The sequence below is a fragment of the Oncorhynchus mykiss genome, chromosome 9 (assembly GCF_057628025.1).
Source record: "Oncorhynchus mykiss isolate SJ-2025 chromosome 9, ASM5762802v1, whole genome shotgun sequence".
NCBI classification, from domain to species: domain Eukaryota; kingdom Metazoa; phylum Chordata; class Actinopteri; order Salmoniformes; family Salmonidae; genus Oncorhynchus; species Oncorhynchus mykiss.
In genome coordinates, this window is record NC_143030.1 from 55,623,558 (window position 1) to 55,651,081 (window position 27,524).

Genomic DNA, 27,524 nt, shown 5'->3' on the forward strand with positions numbered 1-27,524 from the left:
ACCATATCATAATATGTCATAACAGCTGACATAACTTGGCATAACCTGTCAAAATATGCTCATTACACTGTCATGACCCATATATTTACATCTGTTGTGACATTCAGTTCCAGTCAAAAGTTTGGACACACCTACTCATTCAATGGTTTTCTTTATTTTTACTATTTTCTACATTGTAGAATAATAGTGAAGACATCAAAACTATGAAATTACACATATGGAATCATGTAGTAACCAAAAAAGTGTTAAACAAATTAAAAAATATTCTAAGTAACCACCCTTTGCCTTGATGACAGCTTTGCACACTCTTGGCATTCTCTCAACCAGCTTCATGAGGAATGATTTTCCAACAGTCTTAAAGGAGTTCCCACATATGCTGAGCACTTGTTGGCTGCTTTTCTTTCACTCTGCAGTCCAACTCATCCAAAACCATTTCAATTGGGTTAAGGTCGGGTGATTGTGGATGCCTGGTCATCTGAAGTGACTCCATCATGCTCCTTCTTGGTCAAATAGCCTTTACACAGCCTGGAGGTGTGTTTTAGGTCATTGTCCTGTTGAAAAATAAATGATAATCCCACTAAGCGCAAACCAGATATGATGGCGTATCGCTGCAGAATGCTGTGGTAGCCATGCTGGTTAAGTGTGCCCTGAATTCTAAATAAATCACTGACCGTGTCACCAGCAAAGCACCATCACACCTCCTCCTCCATGCTTCACGGTGGGAACCACACATGCGGAGATCATTTGTTCACCTACTCTGCGTCTCACAAAGACACCACGGTTGGAACGAAAAATACAAAATTTAGACTCTTTAGACCAAAGGACAGATTTCCACTGGTCCAATGTCCATTGCATGTGTTTCTTGGCCCAAGAAAGTGTCTTCTTCTTAATAATTAACAGCGAGTAGCAGCAGCGTACAAAAGGGAAGGGGGGTCAATGTAAATTGTCCGGTGGCGATTTTATTTATTGTTCAGTAGTTTTATGGCTTGGGGGTAGAAGCTGTTGAGGAGCCTTTTAGTCCTAGACTTGCAGTTCAACTACATGTTAGTTTAGGTAATTTGTACATGTATGTAGGTGTAAAGTGACTATGCATAGATAATAAATGCAAATAGTCCGGGCAGCCATTTGATTAATTGTCCAGCAGTCTTATGGCTTCGGGGTAGAAGCTGTTAAGGAGCCTTTTGGACCTAGACTTGGTGCTCCGGTACCGCTTGCCGTGCGGTAGCAGAGAGAACAGTCTATGACTTAGGTGAATGGAGTCTTTGACAACAAAAAAAAGTACCCTCTGTGGCGCCTTCCGGTCGGATGCCAAGCAGTTGCCATACCAGGCGGTGCTGCTCTAGAACTTTTTGAGGATCTGGGGAGCCATGCCAAATCTTTTCAGTCTCCTGACGGGGAAAAGGTGTTGTTGTGCCCTCTTCACAACTGTCTTGGTGTGTTTGGACCATGATAGTTTGTTGATGATGTGGACACCAAGGAACTTCAAACTCTTGACCCGCTCCACTATAGCCCTGTTGTTATTAATGGGGGTCTGTTTGGCCCTCCTTTTCCTCTAGTCAAATATCATCTTCTTTGTCTTGCTCACATTGACGGAGAGGTTGTTGTTCTGGAACACTACCAAGTTTCTGACCTCCCTATAGGCTGTCTCATCATTGTCGGTGATCAGGCCTACCACAGCAAACTTAACGATGGTGTTGGAGTCGTGCTTGGCCACACAGTTGTGGGTGAACAGGGAGTATAGGAGGGGACTAAGCACGCCCCCCTGAGGGTCCCCATTGTTGAGGATCAGCGTGGCAGATGTGTTGTTGCCTACCCTTACCACCTGGGGATGGCCTGTCAGGAAGTCCAGGATCCAGTTGCAGAAGGAGGTGTTTAGTCCCAGGGTCCTTAGCTTAGTGATGAGCTTTGTGGGCATTATGGTGTTGACCGCTGAGCTGTAGTCAATGAACAGCACCCTCACATAGGTGTTCCTTTTGTTAAGGTGGGGAAGGGCATTGTGGAGTGAGATTGAGATTTTGCGTAATCTGTGGGTCTGTTGGGACAGTATGCGAATTGGAGTGTGTTTGACATCAATGTGTGCTCAATTACAATGATAATTGAATATGGTAAATATAATCAAAATATATATACTACATTAACATTCTGTTGACACTTAGGCTATGGTGTAATGGAATGTTTTGCCTTGTGTGGTAGGTTTTGTGGGTTTTGACACTCTTACAGTATGTAGACGTCATAACCAGCCATAATGAAAAATAGCCACCGTGGTAGGTGTAGGTGTCAGAACCAGCCATAAAATAACGCAGTATATGTCACAACAAATATAAATGTGTCATGACAGTGTTATGACCATATTATGTCAGCTGTTATGACATATTATGACATAGTTATGACCATGTCATAACTTATTATGATGCTGGGTGTCAAGTAAAGTGTTACCCAATAAAGTATTGCAAGCCTTGAAGGAAAACATAAAAATGTCATTAACATGATGTCATCGTGATTGAAAGGTATTAATCAGATAAAATTACCACTGAGGATGACATAACATCAGTTGATTTTAAAATCTTTCATAGTGTGTGATTTGGTCATCTGGAAAATTCAAGATATCGCTTGTCAGAAATGTGTAATTCCAAGGCAGATAAATAACGATGTACTCATTACTCAAGAGGAGTGTAATGGGGTCCATGTCTATACTCTTCATCCATGCATAGGAGCGTTAGTCTCATTATTTAGCCCATATCAGAAACAGATTGGATATTTGTTGTAACATCCATGTTGTGAGCTCCGAGCAGAATTGAAATGGAGGTGGAATTTGAGATGAAGAATTGCAAACACATAATTGACCATTAACACGGCCCTTTTCATTCAAATGTCCATGTCTGGTTCAATCCCTGAGATGTCTGAAATGGAAGTAGGAAGAATACTAACTCCAGTCTGTGACCTATCTCCCTCTCTCTATCTAGCAGCAGTTCCTGGACAAGCCCGAGGATGTCCTGCAGAAGCACCAGGCCAGCATCAACGAACTAAAGAGAGCTCTCAGGGAGCCCAACAGCAAGCTGTCACAGAGGGAGAAACGCTTGTCCACAGCCACGCCCCCTGGAGGCACCCCAGAGAGGAAACAGGTAAGAGGGAGGGGGGGGGGGGCGATGTTACTTTCCAAAGCTTTAATTTGGAATCTTACTGTATACTCATTTTCACCAGCCCAGCAAACATGACCCCATTGGCCCCCTGTGGGTATTCTGTTGGCAATGTTGGCACGGTCTAGCCCACACCAAGCCAACACCAGCCCCTCACGGGCTAGCCCAGCTCAGCCTAGCCAACACCAAGCCAGCTACTTCATTATGTAGATTCTGCGCTCATTAGAATATTTGGGGCCGTGGATTGCAGTTATTTTTGTGCAACTGTTACTGAGAGGGCTGTTCTAGTTTGTTCTGTTGTTCAAGTGTTCTGTTGTGTGATGCCCCCAAAATATTTATCTTGATGAAGTCTTGATGAAGTCTTTAACCTGTTAGATGTAATGGCAAAATTTTGATTCAAATAGACATACCCAAAAGTCATTATTTATCATGAGAGGGACGTAAACAATAACTAGTAATGCTTATACTGCCAGAAAGATGAAAATCTCACCAGTGACATACTGAGCCAGAGAAAATAAATGGTATATGTAGCTCTGAAGGTCGTACTGCCTCAGTCACTGACCAGAATAACAGATACGCCTATTTTTCTCTAAACCCAACACAGACACATCTATAAAACACATTCAGTACTGGCCAAAAATCCACGTAAGATTTCGGGGAGTTTATCAAAGAAGTTGATTTAATTAAGTACATGTAAAATTAAACAGTTTCTATTGTAAAAAGAATATATGGATGATAGGATTTGTTGTCTTTCTGAAACAATAAATAAATACATTGAAGGCTAGAAAATGTGTTAAGTTGCATTAAATACATCATGAATAAATACATCTCCATTAAATAATAGATAAAACTGGTAAATTGGCATAAGGTCAGCAATACACATAGGGCCAATACTATAAGCTCATATTGGGGCCCAATAAGGGCAGCCGATCCAAAGGGTGGGCTTATTTCAGGCGAAGTGAGGGCTGCCCTTGGGGCCACCTGCCTCAAATGCTGACCACATCGCTCGCGTCCGGTGTGCGAGCGTTGCAAAATAAATTTAAACATACATGTTATGAAATTATTGCACCCACACTGCTTGCATGTGCCAATGAGCGTCTGCGTTGCCAAGAGCTAAAAGCTATTTGTGACACTGAACGCTGTGCAAGTCCTGCTTCTCCCATCTCGTCATTGGTTTATAGAAGCAGATACCCACGTGCCATCTCCTCATTGGTTATACCCACGTAGGGGGATTGAAAGATGAACTGAAAAAAAAGAATAATAATAACAAAGTTTATATCCTAGGACAAATTAGCTAGCAACAGCAAACTAGCTAAATAGGGCAAATTTAGCTAGCAACTGCAAGCTAGCTAGCTAAATTGCCATAAATGTTTAATGCTTTAATGCTCTTCTTTTTTTCTTTTTTTTTACCTGTCCCCAAATTAATATAATTGGTTAAAGAGTTTGTTTTGATATTTTAACCTACGTGTGATTATCACGTTTGGTGTGGGGGGACAAAGTCAATTTGCACACGATGGTGCACGAGCGTAGCCGGTTTGGGTACAGTGTTAGGGCCAACCTGGAGCCGACGAGCAAAGGTGCTTTGCCCAAATGTGGGCAGCCTACATTGAGCCAATATTTTAGGCTGCATTGGGCCCACATCATGCCAATGTTGGCATGTTTGCTGGGAGGGTTTCACTTACCACTTAATTGGAAGGACAGGCACCCTCATACTCCGTTTGTCCCCCTCCACTGTCCATGACTAAAGTAGTTGGTTTCCTTTGCAAAATGCTGATAAAAAAGCTACAGGAAACACGGCTCTCTAATAGATAGGTGGAAAAATATTGCAAAAACTCCAACCTGTATAAAAATAGTCTTCCACCATATATAGCTTTCACTCATCCAGTCCTTTCAAATGACATACTACCTTAAGTCCATGGGGTGATATGGTGTAACAAACTCCATAGTAATGCATCAGAATGGATACATGCAGCTTAATGAATCTGTGTTTTTACCAATATATAGGCCTCTGTGGATTCCATATTGAGTGAAAAGCAAGATGGTGCTCACGGAAGCTCAAAAGAAGAACAGAATCAGTCCTCTCCCTATACACTTGCCTTAGCTTTTGATCCCAAGGACACATGTATTGGTATGGTGTCTGAGGATGTGCAAGTTGGAAAAGCAACCGAGATGAAGCCTATAACTTCACCTCAGGAATCTGGAAAAACTAAAGTAGGTGGCACTGGATCGAGATCCCAAAGACAAGAAACAGTTTCGACTGCAACTGGGCATAAGGATATGCACTCCGTGGATGATGCAACCTTTGGAAGTAATACGTATTCATATGACACCTTTTTCTCAAGGAACAGTGTTCAAGAGAATGGATTTGATTCACCTCCAGTGGATAATCTCTATTCCAAAGAGAGGATTGAAATGAAAAGCAAACAGTTGAAACAGGGTCTGTATCAGTATGAATCGTTCCCAGAGAGAAAAAACAATATCAATGACCAGGTCGCTGTGGAATCTGTAAATAACAGCAACCAAGGGGGAAGTGAGTCTGAAAGAAAGAGGGAGATGAGAGAACCTGAAGCTCTGGAAACAAAAGAACCAAAGCCCGAGAGAGGAAACTATTCCAACAAAACTGGGAGTGCATCACACTCCAAAGTCACCCGAATAGTTCCTCTCAAGCCACAGAGATCAAAGAAGTCTTTGAATAAAGGGGGGAACAAAGGGGTCATCAATCCACAAACGCAAACCCAAGCTGAAGGAGGCGTGTCCGGAAGAGTAGATGACACTCGGGTGATGCAATCAACAGAGGAACCCTCTGAAACCAGGAAGAGAATAGGTTTGCCTCCAGCATGTCCTGATGCAAATGACAGCAAGCAAGGGATGACAACCACCAACCAGCACACAGAGGTCACAAAGCATTGGCTACCAGAGAATGAGCTACAAGGGACTGGTGAACAAAAGGATCAGAGGGACATTATTGGATCGAGTTTCTGGACTGACGGTGGAAGACTAATCCATGAAGGTCATCCCGAGGCTTACCCAGATTTTACAGACACCTTTTCCTTTGGCTCAAAGGCTTTGGCCTCCCATGCAGCTCCCCCTTCAACCCTTCCTCTGAAAACCCAGTGGTCCAGGGAGACAAGAGTTCGCAACAGGCAGAATGTCACCAACGACTCTAGCAACGGCCATTACAGGAACTCTAGCCAGGAAGCAACCAAGAGGCAACAAGTGGTAACGTCGTCTGCCTAACCTGCCTGTCTATCACTGGAAACTAAAGCATTGCATGTGCTTAAGTCGATCACAAACTTGTTTTTATCCGCTTGAATATACACATGTAGAACTCATGCGGCTGTATATGAAAAAGCAGGTCAAAGCCTGTGGCCCTTCACATCTAATCATTGGCCAAAGGCATTTTGAGACTTAACACGTTCATGGCCCGGGAGCTCCTGGCTCTCGTTTCCCTCTGCAAAGCTTAACATCTGCTTGTCCATTTAAAAATCCGGTGGGCCTTTAAGCAATGTTTCCATTGCTTAAGCTTCTGGCGTCTGTTCTTCACCGCGTTAACACATAGTCTCTCCTTCCAACATCATCCTCTTACCTCCCTGACTAAAGGTAGTTGCTGTTGCAAGGAGTCAAAGGCTTTCGCACCATCCCCTTCCTTTGAAGCCACTAATGTTTGATAATGTTCTTGTTTGCAAACAGTGCGATTTGGACATTTGGCCAAAATGTTCAACATTGGCATCTCTGCAGCAATAGCCAATACATAGCCAATACGACATTTATTATGAGATGTTATGCACTAATTCTTGGCTGCAGCGCTGCCAGCCACATTGTTCAGGGCTGAGGTACTTGTACACTGTATACAAATACCTGATTCCTGGAAGGTATTGTTATCTAACCTCAACAGTGCATGGCATTACCATCGCACTTACAGTAATTTGATTTTGTGATAATGTTGACTTTAAAGACATCCTATGTGCATGTGCGAAACTTGTGTGAACAATTACCTCAAGTTATTAGAGCTAGAACAAATGTAGGCTTACTATTCATATATGAACTGTAAGCTTACAGTTAGCATAGGTCTACTTTCAATGGGATAAGCATGACATTATGAAGCCTACTCAGCCTTGGCATGTGCAAAACATCTTGGCTAGAACAATGTCTTCAACAAAAGGATGGTGGAAACAGCTATTATGTGTGATGATTTTAACATATGTTGCTCATAACTTGTCACACAGTTGGTTTCACCATCACTCCATTGTTTGGAAATATTTTTTGCCAGCGTTGTGCTGAAGTAAAGAGTAAACCCCAAGGTGATGTCACTGTATTCATTGACAATGCAGACCCTTGAATTCTCTCTGGGAATGTTCTTGTTCTATGACAGTCAGAAGGATGATGCCAATATTCATGTGTGTACAGTTCATGGCTGTTCTTTTCAGTTTGTTTAGGTTAATTAAAATTGGCTTTGCAATCGTTCAAACCTAATTTTTCTTCTACAGGAGACCCCTCCTACACCTGCCATTCATGAGGAGCCTTTTGACGAAGCCATGGTGAGTCAGTTTTATTCAATGTGCGAAAAACTTTTAAGCATGTTCAACTCCTTCAAAGCTAAAATATGAGCCTGTTCATTTTACCTAAAAGTCTCATGTTTGAATGCTTATTTGATATTTCTATTTTTACCTTTTAAGTATATATTTTTTTGCACAGGCGAAAAAAGCTTTATGTCAAGTCCCTTGTATTGAGCCGACAATGTTTTTTTCATTCTCTTGTCCTTCTTCCTCAATCTAACCTGCAGAGGGAGCCGTGGGAGAGGCGGTTGGGCTCAGTGTCAGAGGACGACCAAGACCACGAGACCCTGTACCTGAAGGAAACCCACCTGGGCATTGAGCGCAAGTGCTCCAGCATCACGGTCAGCTCTACGTCCAGCCTGGAGGCCGAGGTGGACTTCACTGTCCTCATGGACCTCCATACGGGCATGGAGGAGTTCTCCAGGGGCATGATGGAGCTGGGCGAGAGGCCCATGTCACCTGACGTGGGCCTCAGCCTGAGTATCGACCTGCAGGGAACCCTGCCACCTCTCGTCTCGGCTCCTCTCACCGGGGCTAGCAGCAGCCCTCCTACCAAGCAGCTACACACCGAAGACGTCCGACATCATGAGGTAAAGTACACAAGCAAATGGACAGTTTGGGTCCAGGTAGGTCTTTGAAGTGATAGTTCACTAAAGGTTTACATTTATAGGATCATATTTTGTTCTTAGAATAAGTAACGAGTCTACAGGTCAAAACAGCTGAAGTAAGCCTTAGTAGACAAATCGCTACATCATTAACAGTAATTAACTAAGTTTAACATTGACAACGTAATGTGAGTACCATTACAGCTCATTAATGTCTTCTTGAAGTTTATGCTGGATTTCACTGATCTTTCATATGACTAAATGATGGGAAAGCGCTGGCCCATATGCCTTCAGTAAATGTAAAGACGCTTCCTCTAAAATATTTTACATACAGATGGCTTGTAAAGAGTGCTGAATCTCAAATAAAATTTGAGCAATGGAAGTTAATATTCTGTATTTTTCCCCAAAGCCTGTTGTGCCCAGAAAACCAAAGAGGTCAGTTCCCATCGACAGAGACCAGTCACAGAAAGATACCACTTACTCATCCCCCATGACAGCACTGAGCAGAGAGGCTAGTGATGTCGTCGCCTCCCATGCACTGAGGAAGACTGAGGTCAAGATCGACAGAGACCAGTCACAAAAAGAGGCCACTTACGTGTCCCCCATGACAGCGCTGAGCAGGGAGGCTAGTGATGTCGTCGCCTCCCATGCACTAAGGAAGACTGAGGTCAAGATCGACAGAGACCTGTCACAGAAAGAGACCACTTACGTGTCCCCCATGACAGCACTGAGCAGAGAGGCTAGTGATGTCGTCGCCTCCCATGCACTAAGGAAGACTGAGGTCAAGATCGACAGAGACCTGTCACAGAAAGAGACCACTTACGTGTCCCCCATGACAGCACTGAGCAGAGAGGCTAGTGATGTCGTCGCCTCCCATGCACTGAGGAAGACTGAGGTCAAGGTCGACAGAGACCAGACAGTCAGAGAGACCACTTACGTGTCCCCCATGACAGCTCTGAGCAGAGAGGCTAGTTGCGTTGTCGCCAGCCACGCATTGAGGAAGACCGATGTCAAGGTCGAGACACAGCCCAATGGGTCAGAGGTCACTACAACCATCGTGGAGTTTACAGATCAGGTAGACAAGCATTTTTGATGGAGATCTGGTATAGTTGATCAGGTAGTGGCCATTGCTCGTTAGGTATAAAGATAGAGAAAAGGTAAATAGATGCTACAGTAGAACCTCAAATATACAGACCTCAGATTTATGGACTGACCAGTCAACCAACTAGGCAATATCAAACTTGGACATTATAATTGCAAACAACAAACTTCTGTAGGCTACAGACAAATGCAAATGTTGCTTTCATGTGATAAAAACACATCAGCCATTTATAGTATCTGACTAAATTGTAGAAAATGCATGTTAATATGCCATTAGTCTTCTCTATCAAGGTTTTATGTTTTTTTAAAGTAATTTCAAAGTTAACAACATTTCAGTATTCGGTACGACCCCAAATCTCGGTCCTACCGTCATGGTAACACTCTCAGAAGAAAGTTCTGAGCCTGTAATCGAACCCACAAATGCTGATTTTCCAGATACTCAACTAGTCTAAAGAATGCCAGATGTATTGCTTCTTTAACCAGAACAACAGTTTTCAGCTGTGTTAACATAACTGCAAAAGGGTTTTCTAATGATCAATTAGCCTTTTAAAATGATAAACTTGGATTAGCTAAGATAACGTGCCATTGGAACACAGGAGTAATGGTTGCTGATAATGGGCCTCTGTACGCCTATGTAGATATTCCATTAAAATGTGCTGTTTCCAGCTACAATAGTCATTTACAACATTAGCGATGTCTACACTGTGTTTCTGATCAATTTGATGTTATTTTAATGGACAAAAAAAATGATTTTCTTTCAAGAACAAGGACATTTCTAAGTGACCCCAAACTTTTGAACGGTAGTGTGTATATATAATGCCTAATAAGTTCATTTATAATGCCTTAACATCATAATAGCTCATAAGTAGTTACAGCATCCTTATAATACATTCCTATAATGATTTGAAAGCACAGAGAGTATAATGCATTATATCTCGACTAATCGTAAAATGGTCTGTCTGACATATTTGAAAGTCTGACATTCAAACCATGAGCGGGCATCACATCGGGTTTTCTGTCTTTTTCAGGATCATGGTGTGACTGTAAGCAGTATAGGCGAGACTTCTTATTCAACAACAGAAGGTGTTTCCCCTGTGAGTACATTATTACCTGACCTGTCCAATTTTAACTCCAGCACACAGATTGTAAACCTACTTCTCCCTCTGTGTTTGAATGAGATTGTTAGAATTAGATGTGTTAGAGTGAATCAAATCATTTGAATGTGTATGCCTGACTGTGCATCTATGTATAAGTATGTTTGCATTGTTCAGTTTAATATGTATATACAGTGCATTCGGAAAGTATTCAGACCCCTTGACTTTTTCCACATTTTGTTACATTACAGCCTTATTCTAAAATTGATTAAATAGTTTTCCCCCCTCATCAATCTACACACAATCCCCATAATAACAAAGCAAAAACAGATTGATACATTTGTGCAGATGTATAAAATAAAAATGAAATATCACATTTACATAAGTATTCAGACCCTTTACTCAGTACTTTGTTGAAGCACATTTGGTATCGATTACAGCCTTGAGTCTTCCTCTGTATGACGCTACAAGCTTGGCACACCTGTATTTGGCGAGTTTCTCCCATTCTTCTCTGCAGATTCTCTCAAGCTCTGTCAGGTTGGATGGGGAGCATCGTTGCACAGCTATTTTCAGGTCTCTCCAGAGAAGATTGATGGGGTTCAAGTCCGGGCTCTGGCTGGGCCACTCAAGGACATTCAGAGACCTGTCCCAAATCCCTCCTGCATTGTCTTGGCTGTGAGCTTAAGGTCGTCATCCTGTTGGAAGGTGAACTTTTGCCCCAGTCTGAGGTACTGAGCACTCGGGAGCAGATTTTCATCTAGGATCTCTCTGTACTTTGCTCCGTTCATCTTTCCCTTTATCCTGACAAGTCTCCCAGTTCCTACCGCTGAAAAACATCCCCACAGAATGATGCTGCCACAACTATGCTCCACCGTAGGGATGGTGCCAGGTTTCCTCCAGACGTGATGCTTGGCATTCAGCCCAAAAAGTTACATCTTGGTTTAATCAGACCAGAGAATCTTGTTTCTCATGGTGTGAGAGTTCTTTAGGTGCCTTCTTTCAAACTTTTAATGGGCTGTCATGTGCCTTTAAACTGAGGAGTGGCTTTCATCTGTCCACTCTACTATAAAGGCCTGATTGGTAGAGTGCTGCAGAGATGGTTGTCTTTCTGGAAGGTTCTCACATTTCCACAGAGGAACTCTGGAGCTCTATCAGAGTGACCACTGGGTTCTTGGTCACCTCCCTGACCAAGGCCCTTCTCCCCTGATTGCTCAGTTTGTCTGGGCGGCCAGCTATAGGAAGAGTCTTGGTGGTCCAAACGTCTTCCATTTAAGAATGAAGGAGGCCACTGTGTTCTTGGGGACCTTCAGTGCTGCAGACATTTTTTGGTACCCTTCCCCAGGTTTGTGCATCAACACAATCCTGTTTCGGAGCTCTCTAGAGAATTCCTTCGACCTCATGTCTTGGTTTTTGCTCTGACATGCACTGTCAACTGTGGGACCTTGATTTGGAAAGGCACACACCTGTCTATATAATGTCCAATCTTTTGAATTTACCAATAGAGTTGTAGAAACATCTCAAGGATGATCAATGGAAACAGGATGCACCTGAGCTCAATTTGAGTCTCATAGCAAAGGGTCTGAATACTTATGTAAATATGGTATTTCTGTTTTTGCAAACCTTTCTAAAAAAACATTATATTAAAAACCAAAAGTCATTATGGGGTATTGTGTGTAGAATGATAAGGAAAATGTTGTATTTTATCAATTTTAGAATAAGGTTGTAACATAACAAAATGTGGAAAAACTTAAGGGGTCTGAATACTTTCCGAATGCACCATATGTATTTAATTTATATCATGTATAGGTGTGTCTGTTTGTGTGTATCTGCATGCGTGTGTCCATTAGACCTGGGTTTCAAATATCTCAATTACTTTCACATACATTCAATGTAAGTATTAAGCTAGTGGTGGAATGAATATTTGAATTTATTTGGAACTACACTAGGAAAGTACTTGAAAAACTGAAATACAACGATTTAAATACACTCCCATCAATTTAACCCAGGTATTTGAAATACATGTAAGTATTTGAAAATCCTGTCAAACACAATTTGGCAGACTATTATTATTATAATTATTATAACAACCATTCAAATACTCAAATAAAATAACAAATATTTTTAAATACCAGGTTCTCAAATTCACATGTATTTGAACTGACTGTGTCCATGTATGATCATGATGTCATTAATGCTTTTTTCCCCCCCATGTGTCCTGACATCCTGACAGGTGCACATGTGTACGTTGGGAAGAGAGGCCTCTGGATCTCCAATACTTGTTACTGAGAATGTTACCTCTGCAACCACGCATGTCACCAAGGTATCAACAATTGTCAAAATGGTCTGACGTATTCAGTACCTTCAGTATTATTAGTTTCCATTGATCTTATAATGTTTGCCAAATTGCACACATCTTTTCTCTAGCTGTAGAAGTATAAGCAACAGCAAAGGTGTGTTCAATTTGGCAAATGTTCCAAAGAAATGTGTTGTGTGTTCCAGACGGTGAAAGGGGGCTATTCAGAGACCAGAATTGAGAAGAGGATCATAATCACAGGAGATGATGATGTTGACCAGGAGCAGGTGAGCAGACTGCAGCTTAAGGACAACATGACCTCTGTAACGCAGTAACCTATAAGCCATAGATACAGCAGGGGATGTGTCGTCTTAAAAGTGCTCATAGAGTATTCATTACTTGACATACACCAGACTCTACATAGTAAGCAGTTGACATTCATGTCATATAATTTGTTCCTTCACAGGCCCTCGCTATTGCGATACAGGAAGCCAAGCAACAGCATCCGGACATGTTGGTCACCAAGGCAGTAGTTGTCAAGGAAACAGAATCGTCCACTGAGAATCCACATGGGACATCTTAGGTACAGGGGTCTTCAAAACATTAAACAATGACAGGTTTCTATTGTGAATTGAATCTCCATAACCTCTCTGCATGAAAGGTTGGTAGTTCCTTTCATCTGGTGTCATAGTTTAAACCAGGGATGGGCAACTGGCGGCCACCCCATTTGAAGGCCCTCGGATCATTTCGCGGGGGGTAGGGAACTCAGTCGGGGTCTCAACTGTTACTGTTGCAAGGTAGAATACTAGAATACACAAGGTGCAATTTCGAAATGTGGTTGTTGTGCATCAACAGTTTTCATCTTGTTATGTCAGTCACTGACCATCACTCAATTAGCCCATGTCAGCTAACATGTTTTAGATTGGTAAGTTAGTCTAGCGGCCAGCTCTCTGGGGGGGGGGGGGGGGGGGGGGCAACTGCGGCCCCTCATTATGAGTTCAGATTTTGTGTGGCACCATCCCCATCAAAGTTGCCCATCCCTGTTTTAAACAATGAATTGTCTCATCTCTCCTATAGTCCTGATTCCTGGGACATGAGCGCCCCCCTCAGGAGCAGACCTGTTGGTGCCTGAGCTACCTGAGACAACCACACTGCTGTGACCACTGCTAGTGGGGCTCCGACACACACAGCCACACACGTTTCAATCCCTCACCCTTACTACTCTTGCCCACTGGGCCAACCCATATACTTCCCTGTTGTCTACCATAGTAACAGGACTCCTTTAAATCCAACCCTTTATTTATGAATCTTTGCTCTGGCGGTGATATGGTGAAATATAGCCTCTTAGAATCTGAGAGTGAAATACTTACATACTCGTCTCTAGCATGTTGGCTCAGCATTCCCGAACAGTCACATTACAAGTCAAAATGTTGAAAACACTTCAACTCACTTTACCTGTTGTCCAATTATTATTTTTCCTATGTCGGAGGTAATCTGATACAACATATCCATAGGGGAACGTTATCAACCCGACCTTCAGTACGCTGGTCTGTATATTTCTGGTTTGTATTTTCAATACTGACTCAATTTGCACGAGACAAACACTTAAACAATTTGTCTGAACCTAACCACAGACCGAACGGCAAACACTTTCAGCTGATTACGAGGAAACGTGCTTCGGTTGACAACGTTTGGTTACATTCGGCTATTGTTTACATATTGTGCATCACATGAAATGCATCACATGATTTAAAATACTAAATTACAAGCCGACATAGCCAAATACCTACCGGCGCCCCAGAAAGTTGGGCTAATAGTACTTTCCTGTGGCCATTTTATCTCCACTTCCAACCGCCAAAAAGACAACTGGTAAAGTATGTTTAAATATAATTTTATTCAACATTCTGTCTGGTAGAGACTATTGCGTCTTTTTTACAGCGACTTCTTTCAGACTGATAGCCATGGAGTAACCATGGTAACAGCCTGATATTTAGACAAGGTGAAATACAGACATGGATGGCTAGATATGGAAATGTCATAAATGATGGCAGTCTTGGTACTAAGAAATAACAGGTTGAATGACAAAATAATGCCAGAATTCCTTGTTTCACTGCTGGAAAGTTTCAGTCTACACCTAGTACACTTGTCTGCACTGGTCTCAACACTCAAGCCAAACAACTGGGTTTTGACTAGATAGGTTAGGAAATTAATGTAGCAGGTTAGGAGAATTAGGCTGTTAGGCTAAGGGTTAGGGTTAGCTAAAATCCACATAATAAAACTTGTCCACAGGCTCGAATTTCTGGAACATAGAGCCTGGCAACAGTGTGGGACTGTGAAGGGGTGTAGATTTACTGAGTGACATGATAATCAATTCAAATTCTGAGCAAATCACACGACTATGAGATGTGGTTCCAAATCGAGGGAGAAAAGTATTTGTTATGGTGCACCATGGAAATAACTCCCCATAACCCAGGTAGTAGGAACATATCGACGTTCATGCTAACAGCTAGCCATAGCTTTGTTACACACAAACACAAAAACAATACTGGCCCCCGAATGCAGCACACTTACGGGGAGGTTCTAAGGGTTGCACTAAATGGTGATGGACTGAGAGATCAGCCAATTAAAACCAGTGGTTGTTTCTCCGCTCCTGCCATAGGCTTCCAGTCAAGTCCTTTTCTGAGGTGCTCGGAAACCAGACGGTTCGACAGAGAGAGAGCCAGCTGGTGGGCGAGATTAATTTGATATAAGCTGTATCCTATCTAGACCACCAAACTGTTCTCAGCTTGCCTCTGCATAGTATCCTCTAAGGAAATTAAATGGGAAGGTTTTTGCCTGAATGTCAAGTGGATCCAAATCTTAGGAGCTGTTGTCTCTTTGATGTGCTCATTCCATCATATCACTTTAGAGTCTCACTGCCGTCACAACCCACACCAATGCCACACTTGAAGTGCAGGACATTTTTATTACAGGGGTACTTAGTATGAGATAATCTGGCAGACTATAGGACTACAATGTGGTCCAAAGTCCTACTAAGTAAATTCCACCCACCATTCTAGACCTCAGATCCAACTCTAATGCCTACTGAGGCCTAGATTAAATCTGGACAGCAGAAAATCGTCGCTAAAGCACAATTGAAATTTAAAGGCAATGTTCCCGGATTCGCTGAGACTACATTATCTGTAAACGCTGCAAACAGTATGTCGGCTCAATTGTAAATTACCTTTATATTTTAATTGCGCTATAATGCGGATCTTGATTAAATCTAGAGTGTGCTTACATATCTACGTAGTTTGTCAAGAGAAAAAAAGTGTATCCATTAGTTGTAGGTCCAGTACTGTTGACGTGCATGCAGTAAAGCAGGTTTTCATGAACAGGAAAACCTTCCCTTAGTTTTATATACTCGCTAAACCAGCAAAGTCCATAACTGTGCTTTGGCCCATTTCTGTAACAGTGAGAATGGTTATGGGAATGCCAGAGGATACACAGATTGCAGGAGATTTGAGAACAGTAGGCTACACTGCACCAGCGAGGTCCGTAAATCGCGGCGCTGGTTTGGTGGCACTAACTCGACGATGCCAAATGTGCCAGAGTAGAGAAAGGGGCACCACAGCTAACACAGAAAGGTCAAAGTTGAACTTTTCTTCCTGCAATGGCGCATCCTCACCATCATACAACAGAGGAGAAGAGCTGTTGAAACTCTCTCGGATAAATAGGCTTTCTCAAGATATCTTGCTTTTTCTTTAACCCACAATTCGGGCATTTGGCTGACATCTTGGCAGACCCTACCTTGAACTCTTGCAATTTGGCATTTTTGTTTTAAGAACACAATTGACGTTACTGTATTATGATGATGGTTTACTTGTTATTGAAGTTGATCTGTGTAGACATTTGGATGTATATGAATGGAGTGCTTATGAACCTCTGATCAATAGAATGTGCCTGTTGGGTATTTATAAAAATTGTGAAAGTATAAATTTTGAGCATGTTGCTGTTCTAAAATGATCCAAGGTCAGGTCCCCTTTCAACCGTTAGAGATACAGTCACTTTCTGCTGTTATACTGTGGCTAATTACGGTAGGAAATATTATGCCAATGAGCTACCTTTTAAATGAAATTAGTATTTTAGATAATGTTTGCACGATAAAGACATTCATTATGAAATTAAATTAAACCACTATAATACCTACTGTATAGATACAATGTTATAGTATTATGCAAAGTAGAAGAGACCTTAAGGCAGTATGAAATATCACAGTAGCTAGCTACAGTTGAAGTCGGAAGTTTACATAATGACACTTAGGAGTCATTAAAACTTATTTTTCAACCACTCAACAAATGTATTGTTAACAAACTATAGTTTTGGCAAGTCGGTTAGGACATCTACTTTGTGCATGACACAGGTAATTTTTCCAACAATTGTTTACAGACAGATTATTTCACTTATAATTCACTGTATCACAATTCCAGTGGGTCAGAAGTTTACATACACTATGTTGACTGTGCCTTTAAACAGCTTGGAAAATTCCAGAAAATTATGTCATGGCTTTAGAAGCTTCTGATCATTTGAGTCAATTGGAGGTGTACCTGTGGATGTATTTCAAGGCCTACCGTCAAACTCAGTGCCTCTTTGCAAGACATCATGGGGAAATCAAAATAAAACAGCCAAGACATCAGAAAAGAAATTGTAGACCTCCACAAGTCTGGTTCATCCTTGGGAGCAATTTCCAAACGCCTGAAGGTACCACGTTCATCTGTACAAACAATAGTATGCAAGTCTAAACACCATGGGACCACGCAGCCGTCATAACGCTCAGGAAGGAGAAACATTCTGTCTCCTAGAGATGAACGTACTTTGGTGCGAAAAGTGCAAATCAAACAGGTACAAAAGTCTCTATATCCACAGTACAACGAGTCCTATAATGACATAACCTGAAAGGCCACTCAGCAAGGAAGAAGCCACTGCACCAAACCCGCCATAGAAAAGCAAGACTACGGTTTGCAACAGCACATGGGGACAAAGATCGTACTTTTTGAGAAGTGTCCTCTGGTCTGATTAAACAAAAATATAACTGTTTGGCCATAATGACCATCGTTATGTTTGGAGGAAAAAGGGGGCGGCTGGCAAGATGAAGAGCACCGTCCCAACCGTGAAGCACGGGGGTGTCAGCATCATGTTGTAGGGGTGCTTTGCTGGAGGAGGGACTGGTGCACTTCACAAAATTGATGGCAACATGAGGAAGGACAATTATGTGGATATATTGAAGCAACATCTCAAGACATCAGTCAGGAAGTTAAAGCTTGGACTTTCCAAATGGACAACGACCCCAAGCATACTTCCAAAGTTGTGGCAAAATGGCTTAAGGACAACAAAGTCAAGGTGTTGGAGTGGCCATCACAAAGCCCTGACCTCAATCCCATAAAAAGATTGTGGGCAGAACTGAAAAAGCATGTGCGAGCAAGGAGGCCTACAAACCTGACTCAGTTACACCAGCTCTGTCAGGAGGAATTGGCCAACATTCACCCAACTTATTGTGGGAAGTTTGTGGAAGGCTACCTGACACCTTTCACCCAAGTTAAACAATTTAAAGGCAATGCTGCCAAATACTAATTGAATGTATGTAAACTTCTGACCCTCTGGGATTGTGATGAAAGAAATAAACGTTGAAATAAATCACTCTATGCTGTTATTCTGACATTTCACATTCTTAAAATGAAGTGGTGGTCCTAACTGACCTAAGACAGACATTTTTACTAGGATTAAATGTCAGGAATTGTGAAAAACTGAGTTAAAATGTATTTGGCTAAGGTGTATGTAAACTTCCGACTTCAACTGTACATCAGTAAATGTCCAACATAGGTTATGGCTGGGATTCAATCCGAGGCACGTTTTAGAGCGATGTTGACAATGCGCCCATTAAAACTAAAATTCTTAATGGTGAAACTGCCACAACAAATAAGTTACTGCAAACAACAGACACTGTTTTTTCCCATGACATCATTGCACACACGATAGAACAGTGGCATACTATATGTACTGCATTTGTTTTTCTTGATGCATGACGCTCCCCACCTCTGCTTCGTCGACAAAACAAAAACAATAGCAACAGCCGTGGGGCGGACAGTGGCGCTGTTCCCCCTATTGTGTATTTGATCTTTAAAGGCAACGTTCCCGAGGAGACCTCATTGACTGTAGCTGCTGAAAATGTCTGCTCAATTGGAAATGACCTTGAAATGTCATGAGTTCCACAATGCGCCTCCGATTGAATCCCGGCCTAGATGTCAGTGAAATGAAAAAGTCTGCATTATGTCTGTTCTAACTGTAGACTCCATCTACAGGAAATGAAACTCTGTAACAGGAAAAAGGAAATGGAAGGTATTATTAGCATACAGTGTTTTCAATTCAGAATGGGGGGGGGAAAGATAACTCAACAAATTCAGTCATGATAACAGAGGGTTTGCCAATCCCGAGGTCCCACAACATGTTCACATTTGGTTGACTCCATTAAATAATAGGAGTGCTGTAAAGTGCTATCACTGCACTTGAAGGGGCATACATAAGATTCTCCATCCATCTACATACACATTTAACAACAACTATCATGACATTAGTAATTGCTAATGATTTTTATCCTGGTGGCGTTTATGCCATTTTCAGGGATGACTTACTGTGTGTTACATGGATTCAAGTTTTATATGGACATTTACCAGGCCTCTTGCAGTGGCTATATGGCATTATAAATAGAAACCCTTATTTATCCTCCTTCGAGCAAAGTGTTCCAGTGATACCTGGTATCTCAATCCCTCATTTGCTTTTAGTGTGTTTTGGTCTGGTTATATTTTGAGTGTGTGAGGGATACCATGGCCTATGTTTCCTACTGTATGAAAAGTGTGCTGTGATAATGTTTGGTAGTAGTGACACTTCTGTATTTGTATGAAGGAACTACTTCCAACAGTTTTGTAATCGAGGATATACTTTAGATGAACTATGTGCCAGAAAGCCAACAAAAATGTCACAAACGTGATATGGTAAGACTAATGTATATATCCTGTCAGAGTATTACTTGTCAGGTACCCTCTTACAACCCTCTAAGCTACTCCCGAGTTAATGCATTTAGACGAAAAATCATAGGTTGAGCTGAAGGTGCCATGTTAGGATTATGACAAGTTAAAGTTGGCTTTGGGACACATAACTCAACTGTTACCAGGTGTGTGGTGTGTAACTGTTGAATCTCATTAGACAGCCAAGTTTTTGCATTTATGTTTGATATCTTTTACAAATCACAGTGGCAAAATCAATGTGGGGGTTAGGAGTGGCGAAACCAATGTCAACAGCCATTCATTCCTTTGTACAGTATTCTGAGGATTAAATTGGTTTCAGATAAGTGGCAATGTTACTACTGTACACTAGAGAGTTTCAATGAGCTCTAGATAGCTTGCCGGGCAGTCTGCATTGGGTGCATCTAGCATCAGTTTACCCTACCCAAGTCCTAACCTTAATCATGACCTTAGATCAGTATCTAAGGGCAACTTCATCCTACATGTTGAAGTAACCTGGCAACTTGGACAAGTAATCAAACCAGCCATGATTAATCAGAGGCGTTGGCGAGACCATCGCCCTGTGCCGAACCCTGATTGGATGACTTCTGGCTGACCTCGGAACCCTCCCAGACCCCTCAGCTCACCAATATCTGTATAGCCCTCCTCTACTCAGTTCACATCATGTTTGCTCTGTGCTGCTCCCCATTGCTTGGTGCTGTGTCTTTGCTGTACAGTGAACTTGCATTCCATACATTAATAAACTAAATGAAAAGAGCACGACGAGAGTGAGATCCTCTGTTCTCTGTCCATGAATCACCATTTTTCTTGTGGATGTTTTTCTGAGTTGTGGCATCCGTATTCCACCATATGATATCAGGATAATTTGTATACTGTTTGTTTGATTATTTACATCTTGTCTTCAACGTCATATTTATACAATGTGGCACTGTATTTCACATAACCTCCCCAATGCCAAGACTTGTCTTTTCATGGCAAATATATAGCAAACATATATCTTCTGAAGAGTATGTATTTAACTTTTCAATACAGTGCCATACATCCAACATTCGAACACATTGTTTGAACTTGTCCATCTGTATTCTCACTATTGCTATGGTAAATAATAATACATTAGATCGGATCACATTTCCCCTCAGAAAAGAAGCAAACCAAATGTCATTATGTTTATTAAAAGCAGGTTGATCCATTAAAATATTCCAAGCCACTTACATTGACCACTTTCATGCCAAACAGCAGTAGACTGTAGGAATATGCACAATGTTTGAAAAACTCAATAAACACTGCCACTTCTTTTACAATGCAAATCATGAAAGACATAAGAAAAAAGGCATATCTGAGCACTAATGATAAAACATAAAAATGGTCCAAAGGAACCATGTTCTCATTTAATAAAATTGGGATCATTTCTAATAATATCTGGATACACACATGTGATTAATAAATAATAATAACAATAAAAACAACAATGATAATAGACATAAGGCTCATTTTGGGACCTGAGGATTTCATACATACAGTGTACAAGAAATTGGCTCACACAGCTTAGCGTGGCTATTTATGCACTTGTAATGGAGGGAAAGGTGAGGAGAGAAAAGACATCCATCTATCAGCTTTCCAGCACACTGTAGTTCCTACCAGAAGCCATTTTGGTGCTGACTGTACTGCAGCTGCCAGTATTATGAGGCTGGGTGGATGGGAACCATGTTGGCTCAAAATGTTATAATTTATACTGTATATAACAGTCCATATATAACGATATATGTGGTCCTCTGTTGATCAGTTGGTAGAGCATTGCGCTTGCAACGGCAGGATTGTGGGTTTGATTCCTGGGACCATCCATCCGTAAAATGTACACACGCATGACTATAAATCGCTTTGGACTAAAGCGTCTGCTAAATGGCACCTAATATTATATTTTATGTTATGTAAGAGTAAGTGCAGTTTCCAGGAAAAGGAACATAGGTTCCGAACCAGGCCATAACATAACGAGGTTTGTCAAGACGCCCTGGTAGTTGCAGGGGTCACCAGTGAAACGAGGTTTTCTCTTCTTAACCTTTTCAGTACAGTAGGTGTCCTAGATACAGTCTTTGAGGATTCAGGGAATGACAATCATCACTGCAGGTATGGGTCTCTTGAACGTAGCTTCATTTCATGTGTGTGAGTTAATTCCCTTCACACTGTCCAGGGTCAGCGGCATCTTAACTCACCAGTTGTACCCTTATCCAAATTATGTTAGAAAGTAGCAGTCTCCTTTTTTGGGGGTTCCTGAAACGTACACAGCTTCTTGTGCATCGTATCTCCTTGTCTTCATAAAGAAACGCTTTTGAGATTATCCATTTACGGAAAACATTTTAAAAAGACAGAAAGCGGTAACAACGTAATTTCAGCGTTTATCAACGCTGCTTATGTAACAACAGTTTCCAAGCTGGACTTTCAATATCTCCCATGAAAGGTTTGAGGGAAATATATTGTCAACAAAGGGGGTATCTGTTAGAGGAAGAAGATACATGGCCTCTTTGTCCAGTGTCCTCATGGAAAGCAGTGTGGTCCAGGAGCTGTTTGTCATAGGAACGTCCTGGCTGTGAAATAGAGTGCAAGCATATTGACCATGGATACCGCTGATAACTCCGGGGCTGCACCAATGGCCATTGAACCTGCAATAAAACCAGTCAAATCTAACGAGTTTCTTACAGTATATGCTGTTCAGAATGCAGTTCAATTTATTCTAGACACTGAATAAGGGTTGGGGTAAATTCCATTTCAATTCAGGAGGTAAACTGAAATTCCAATTCCCCAAATGTCTCTAGCACTTTGCATTACAGCACGGGAGAAAGTGGTATTAACATGGTAATAGTATGGTAACAATTTACGGTTACGCACCATGAAAGCAATATGTAACTAGTGATGGAATTAAAGGGTTTAAGGTTAGAGGAGTTTGGAAAAACAGATCCCTGTTACTATACTGTTGGTGAATTGTTAGCCCTCTATTACATATGTGGAGTATTACCTTAAAACGAGATTATAATTACACAGATATTAACGACTAACTGGGAAAAATAAGGTCTGTTATTAACACTTTGTCCCGTGAGGTAATGTAATGTAATTTCTCGTAGAGATGCATTTTGGAAAATGAGAATTTGAATTTCAGTTTACTTTCTGAACTGACTGACGTGGAATTGACCTCAACCCTGCACTGAATTAAGAATACCCACAAACACATAATGAGTGATAGGTTGTCATGATGAGTGAGGTTGTCACGATGCACATCTAGTCTGCAATAATGTTTTCCACCATGTTGTTATTGCTCAAATGTATCAGGAGGTGGCGCCGCTATACTGTATTTTGGATCATAATGGTTAGATAGAAGGGCCCATTATACTGGACTTGTTTGCATTGAATCCATTTAAAGATTTACATGTATAATGAATGATATGATGTTGCTCTTGTGTTAAAAAAAGATCAATTCCTAATGTTATTTCAGTCATTTCAATTAAAATTATTACATGATCTCATGCAAAAAGTTAAATCAGTTGGCCCTCATAATAATTGTATAATTTGGTGGGTGCTTTTTTTTGTGTCCTATTTCACACATGTACAAGTGTGTATTGATACACATAGTATGAATTGGAAATGTGTTTTTTGCATATCCCAACTCCCCGTGAGACACCCTCAGAGAGTGGGGACACGGCCAGGGTCAGACATTATCAACGGCGACTCTAGATCAATTGGGGTTAAGTGCTTTGCTCAAGAGCACATCGGCAGATTTTTCAACTTGTCAGCATGGGGATTTGAACTAGCAATCTTTCAGTTACTGGCCCAATGCTCTGACCGTGTCAGGCAAAATGTCCCACCTGCTATCCTGGGAATAGTGATTTGTCTGCTGCTACTCCCCTCTCCTCCCTCGCTGAAGGGTTTGATCTGGATGACATAGTCCTCGTTGACCGGTAGCGCCAGCTCCAAAGACGTGGTGTTGGTTTCGACCACGTTGGGACGACTGTGTCTGTCCTGTGTGTACATCACCTGGAGAGATGTGACAACACAAATCATACACAGTGTGGATCTGCACAACATAGCCTAGAGTGCAAGTACTGTATAAGAATCACTACGAGAATCAACCTTGTCGTGGTCAGAAACACTGCTATGCTTATTATATACTTTGCTTATAAGAATCAGTCTGTTCAGTCATTCAAGGGCTGAACAACTCAACATAGGTGAATAACCCTAGCACATACTGGATCATTTAATAAATAATAAGAAAAAAAGTTGAAATACGTGTTTACTCCCGTACTTTGTAACCAGTGACCTCGGACTCGTTCTCCAGAGCTCTAACATGATCCCATTTGAGGATGACCTTCGAGTTTGAGGTGTTCCATATGATCTTCACCGGTGCCTGGCTTGGGGCTGGAAGAAAAGAAAACGTGAACACTTCATTTGGATAGTCCATCTATAGATGCTGATGGTCTATTGATAGTTTGTTGGGTATTTATAGATGGCCTATCCAAATAAAATGTCTCCAGTCCAAAGAGTATTCAAACACAGCGAGTCAGGGTCAATATTTATTTTTTCAAGTGAGGGGGGTGGGGGGTGAGGCTCTATGGAGTGGATGCAGGCAGGTATCCTTGAATGTAGGTTTTGTACTTACGGGGTTTCTTGGTGGTGACATTGACTGTGGCACAGTGAGGGCCCACCCCTGCACTGTTGTACGCTCGGAGGGAGATAAAGTAGGTTCTGCTGCCCTCCAGGCCTCTGATCACCACAGACGTCCGGTTACCCATGGTCCTGATCACACTGGCTGTCTCCTGTCTCTCCCTCTCACCCCAGTACCTCAGCTACAGTTCAAAACACACCAGTCAACACTACAGTTCAACATCCCTGATATGTTTAAACATTTTTTCATCAATGAAATCAATCAACTGTATTTTTAAAGCACAGCCACACTGGCCATAAACTCCCCAGTAGGATGAACCCTAGAGAAGAACCCATCTTCCTCGGGCTGTAACGGGTAGAAGTTAAGAGTAGGCTGGATAGTTTGTCACGTCAGAGTATTCATATGCTTGTCTAAGGCTGTGGTCACATTATGATTTTGTGTTAGAATATTTCGGAGTGAGCCAATACTTTTTCAATGGGAATCATCCGTTTCCCGATGAATGACAACAGAGCTGATTGTCTGACAACAACAAAAAACGCACAAAGGCGTTTGCCTGAAATTGACAGATTTCTGGATGTCAATTTTCTGTTCTTTTTCAAAGATACTGGAGAGACCTACAAAAACTTCTGCCTTTATTTCATTATTCGGAGTGGCACCACAGGAGGCCCCTCTGTTGCTATGGGCAACATGCTGGCCTTTACCACTCTTCTAGCTAGACGTCTTCTACTATTGAAGTGGAAAGATCGGTTTTCTTCTACTTTAAGCCATTGGATAAAGGAAGTTGCAAATTAGAATTTGTATCCCTATTTTTACTCTTCTTTACTTTTTTGTTTGATTATATTTTTGTTTTGTTTGTTATTTGGTCAAATTCTATATCATGCAAGCTGTGGGTTAGATTTGGTACGGGATCCTTTTTTCTCCTGTTGGAGCATGGGGGGGTTGAAGTAGGTTTGATCTGGTAGGGGATCCGTTTATGTTTTGCCCTCTACCTGTTCTGTCTGTATTATCTGTATAATCATTCAAAATGCCAAATAGAAAAACATTTGATAAATAAAATACAACTTTTGACGGATAAAACTCATCTGAACTCATCCGAAAACAGTTGACTCGAGGACTAATGACGGACAAAAACGAACAATCATACACGATTTCATCCATGTTCATGCGTCTCAGTGTGGCTGTACGTTAACTGATATTTGTACAGACAGTATAGGGTGTTGATTTAATCTACATAAATGTAACAATTCAATGAGGCATAATACTGGATAGTCCATTGATCATGTACGAAGAGAAATACTGAAGCAGTGTCAGATCTATCAATTGTATGTCTATGATGTCCAGTGTGTTTGGGCTCTGACCTCATAGCCCAGGATGCGTCTCCTATTGTTGCTCCAGGGCAGGGCCTTCCAGGTGGCCTCTACCTCCGATGCCGACACACTCCTGGCCCGCACCCTACCCGGGGCTCTGCTGGGCTCTAGGGTCACACACACACAGTGAATGTGTAACTACTGATAGCTGACAATAAGAAATAAAGTGCCTATAGAAAGTCTACATCCCCCTTTAACTTAAAAAAATATATTTTGTCATTGATCTACACAAAACACTTCATAATATCAAAGTGAAGTAAAAATATATATATATATATATATATATATATATATATATATATATATAGTCGTTCAATAAGTATTCATCTTTCTGTTGAGGCAAGCCTAAATTAGTTCAGAAGTCAAATTTGGCTTAACCAATCACATAATAAGTTATATGGACTCCATCTGTGTGAAATAATAGGGGTGACATGATTTTTTAATGACTACCCTTTCCTCTGTCCCCCATACATACATCATCTGTAAGGTCCTTCAGTCAAGCGTTGAATTTCAAGCACAGATTCAACTATAAAGATCAGAGAGCTTTTCAAAAGTCTCACAAAGAAGGGCAGTGATTGGTAGATGGTTAACAATAACAAATTACACATCAAATATATCTTTACGTATGCTCAAGTTTCTAATTATGCTGTGGATGATGTATTAAACCACCCAGACACATCGAAGATGCAGTCGTCCTTCTGAACTGAGCTGCAGGGCAGGAAGGAAACTGCTTAGGGATTTCACCATGAGGCCATTGGTGATTTTAAAACAGTTACAGAGTTTAATGGCTGTGATGGGAGAAAACTGAAGATGGATCAAAAACATTGTAGTGACTCCACAATAATGGCCTAAATGACAGAGTGAAAACAATAATACAAATATACAGAATAAAAAATATTCCAAAACATGCATATGTATGCAACAAGGCACTGAAGTAATGAAAAACAAGGTAAAGGAATACACTTTTTGGCCTAAATGCAAAATTGTATGTTTGGGGCAAATCCAACAAGACATCACTGAGTAACTGCCTCCTTATTTTCAAACATGGTTGTGGCTGCATCATGGTATAGGTATGTTTGACATCGGCAAAGACTGTAGACTTTTTCAGGATGAAAAGAAACGGGACAGGCAAAATGAAAATACATTTTACAATCCTAGAGGATAACCTGCTTCAGTCTGCTTACACCAGACACCGGGAGAGGAATTCACCTTTCAGCAGGACAATAACACAGCTAAATCTACACTGGAGTTGCTTACCAAGAAGTGAATGGTCCTGAGTGGCCGAGTTACAGGTATATTAGTGTTTCATTTTCATTCATCTTAAAAAATAATTCAAATTTGTATTCCACTTTGACATTACAGAGTATTTTGCTAGATCGCTGACAAGATGTTAACCTCACTTTGTAACACATTAAAATGTGAAGAAATTCAAGGGAGGTGTAGACTTATTATACGCACTATACATACAGCATCTGAAATGAAAAGGAATGATGGAATAGGTATGTTGTGTACTCAGCTGGGTCTGGCATCACTTAAACTTTGCAAAAAATACTCTACAGTGTTGAACCCTGTAGAGGTATTGATGGATTTCAGAATTCTAGAGTTATTTGGAACATCTCAATAACGTTAGAAAAAAAAAAATCATTTTCACGTAATTCATTC

General features: G+C 41.3%; 2 protein-coding genes across 9 annotated transcripts in view; one reads left to right on the forward strand and one right to left on the reverse strand.

Moving 5' to 3' along the window:
* The window catches only part of si:dkey-178k16.1 (band 4.1-like protein 1), a 119,547-nt gene extending 98,948 nt beyond the window's left edge, over positions 1-20,599 (forward strand). For 2 of the 3 annotated variants that reach the window (XM_090184556.1, XM_036988244.2), the window contains 9 exons: positions 2,964-3,122; positions 7,625-7,675; positions 7,921-8,283; positions 8,708-9,373; positions 10,428-10,493; positions 12,724-12,813; positions 12,993-13,073; positions 13,253-13,369; positions 13,864-20,599. In XM_090184556.1, the coding sequence (XP_090040682.1) occupies positions 2,964-3,122; positions 7,625-7,675; positions 7,921-8,283; positions 8,708-9,373; positions 10,428-10,493; positions 12,724-12,813; positions 12,993-13,073; positions 13,253-13,369 (1,593 nt within the window). In that variant the 3' untranslated portion in view covers positions 13,864-20,599. The remainder of the gene's footprint in view (positions 1-2,963; positions 3,123-7,624; positions 7,676-7,920; positions 8,284-8,707; positions 9,374-10,427; positions 10,494-12,723; positions 12,814-12,992; positions 13,074-13,252; positions 13,370-13,863) is intronic. The other variant, XM_036988245.2, reaches the window with a different exon arrangement.
* Positions 20,600-20,997: 398 nt separating this feature from the next.
* The window catches only part of cntn3a.1 (contactin 3a, tandem duplicate 1), a 111,302-nt gene continuing 104,775 nt past the window's right edge, over positions 20,998-27,524 (reverse strand). For 4 of the 6 annotated variants that reach the window (XM_021616086.3, XM_021616085.3, XM_021616087.3 and 1 more), the window contains 5 exons: positions 25,854-25,969; positions 24,490-24,676; positions 24,136-24,248; positions 23,699-23,867; positions 20,998-22,501 (listed from right to left, as the gene is read on the reverse strand). In XM_021616086.3, coding sequence (XP_021471761.1) covers positions 22,410-22,501; positions 23,699-23,867; positions 24,136-24,248; positions 24,490-24,676; positions 25,854-25,969 — 677 coding nt within the window. In that variant the 3' untranslated portion in view covers positions 20,998-22,409. The remainder of the gene's footprint in view (positions 22,502-23,698; positions 23,868-24,135; positions 24,249-24,489; positions 24,677-25,853; positions 25,970-27,524) is intronic. The other 2 variants (XM_090184558.1, XM_021616089.3) reach the window with 1 other exon arrangement.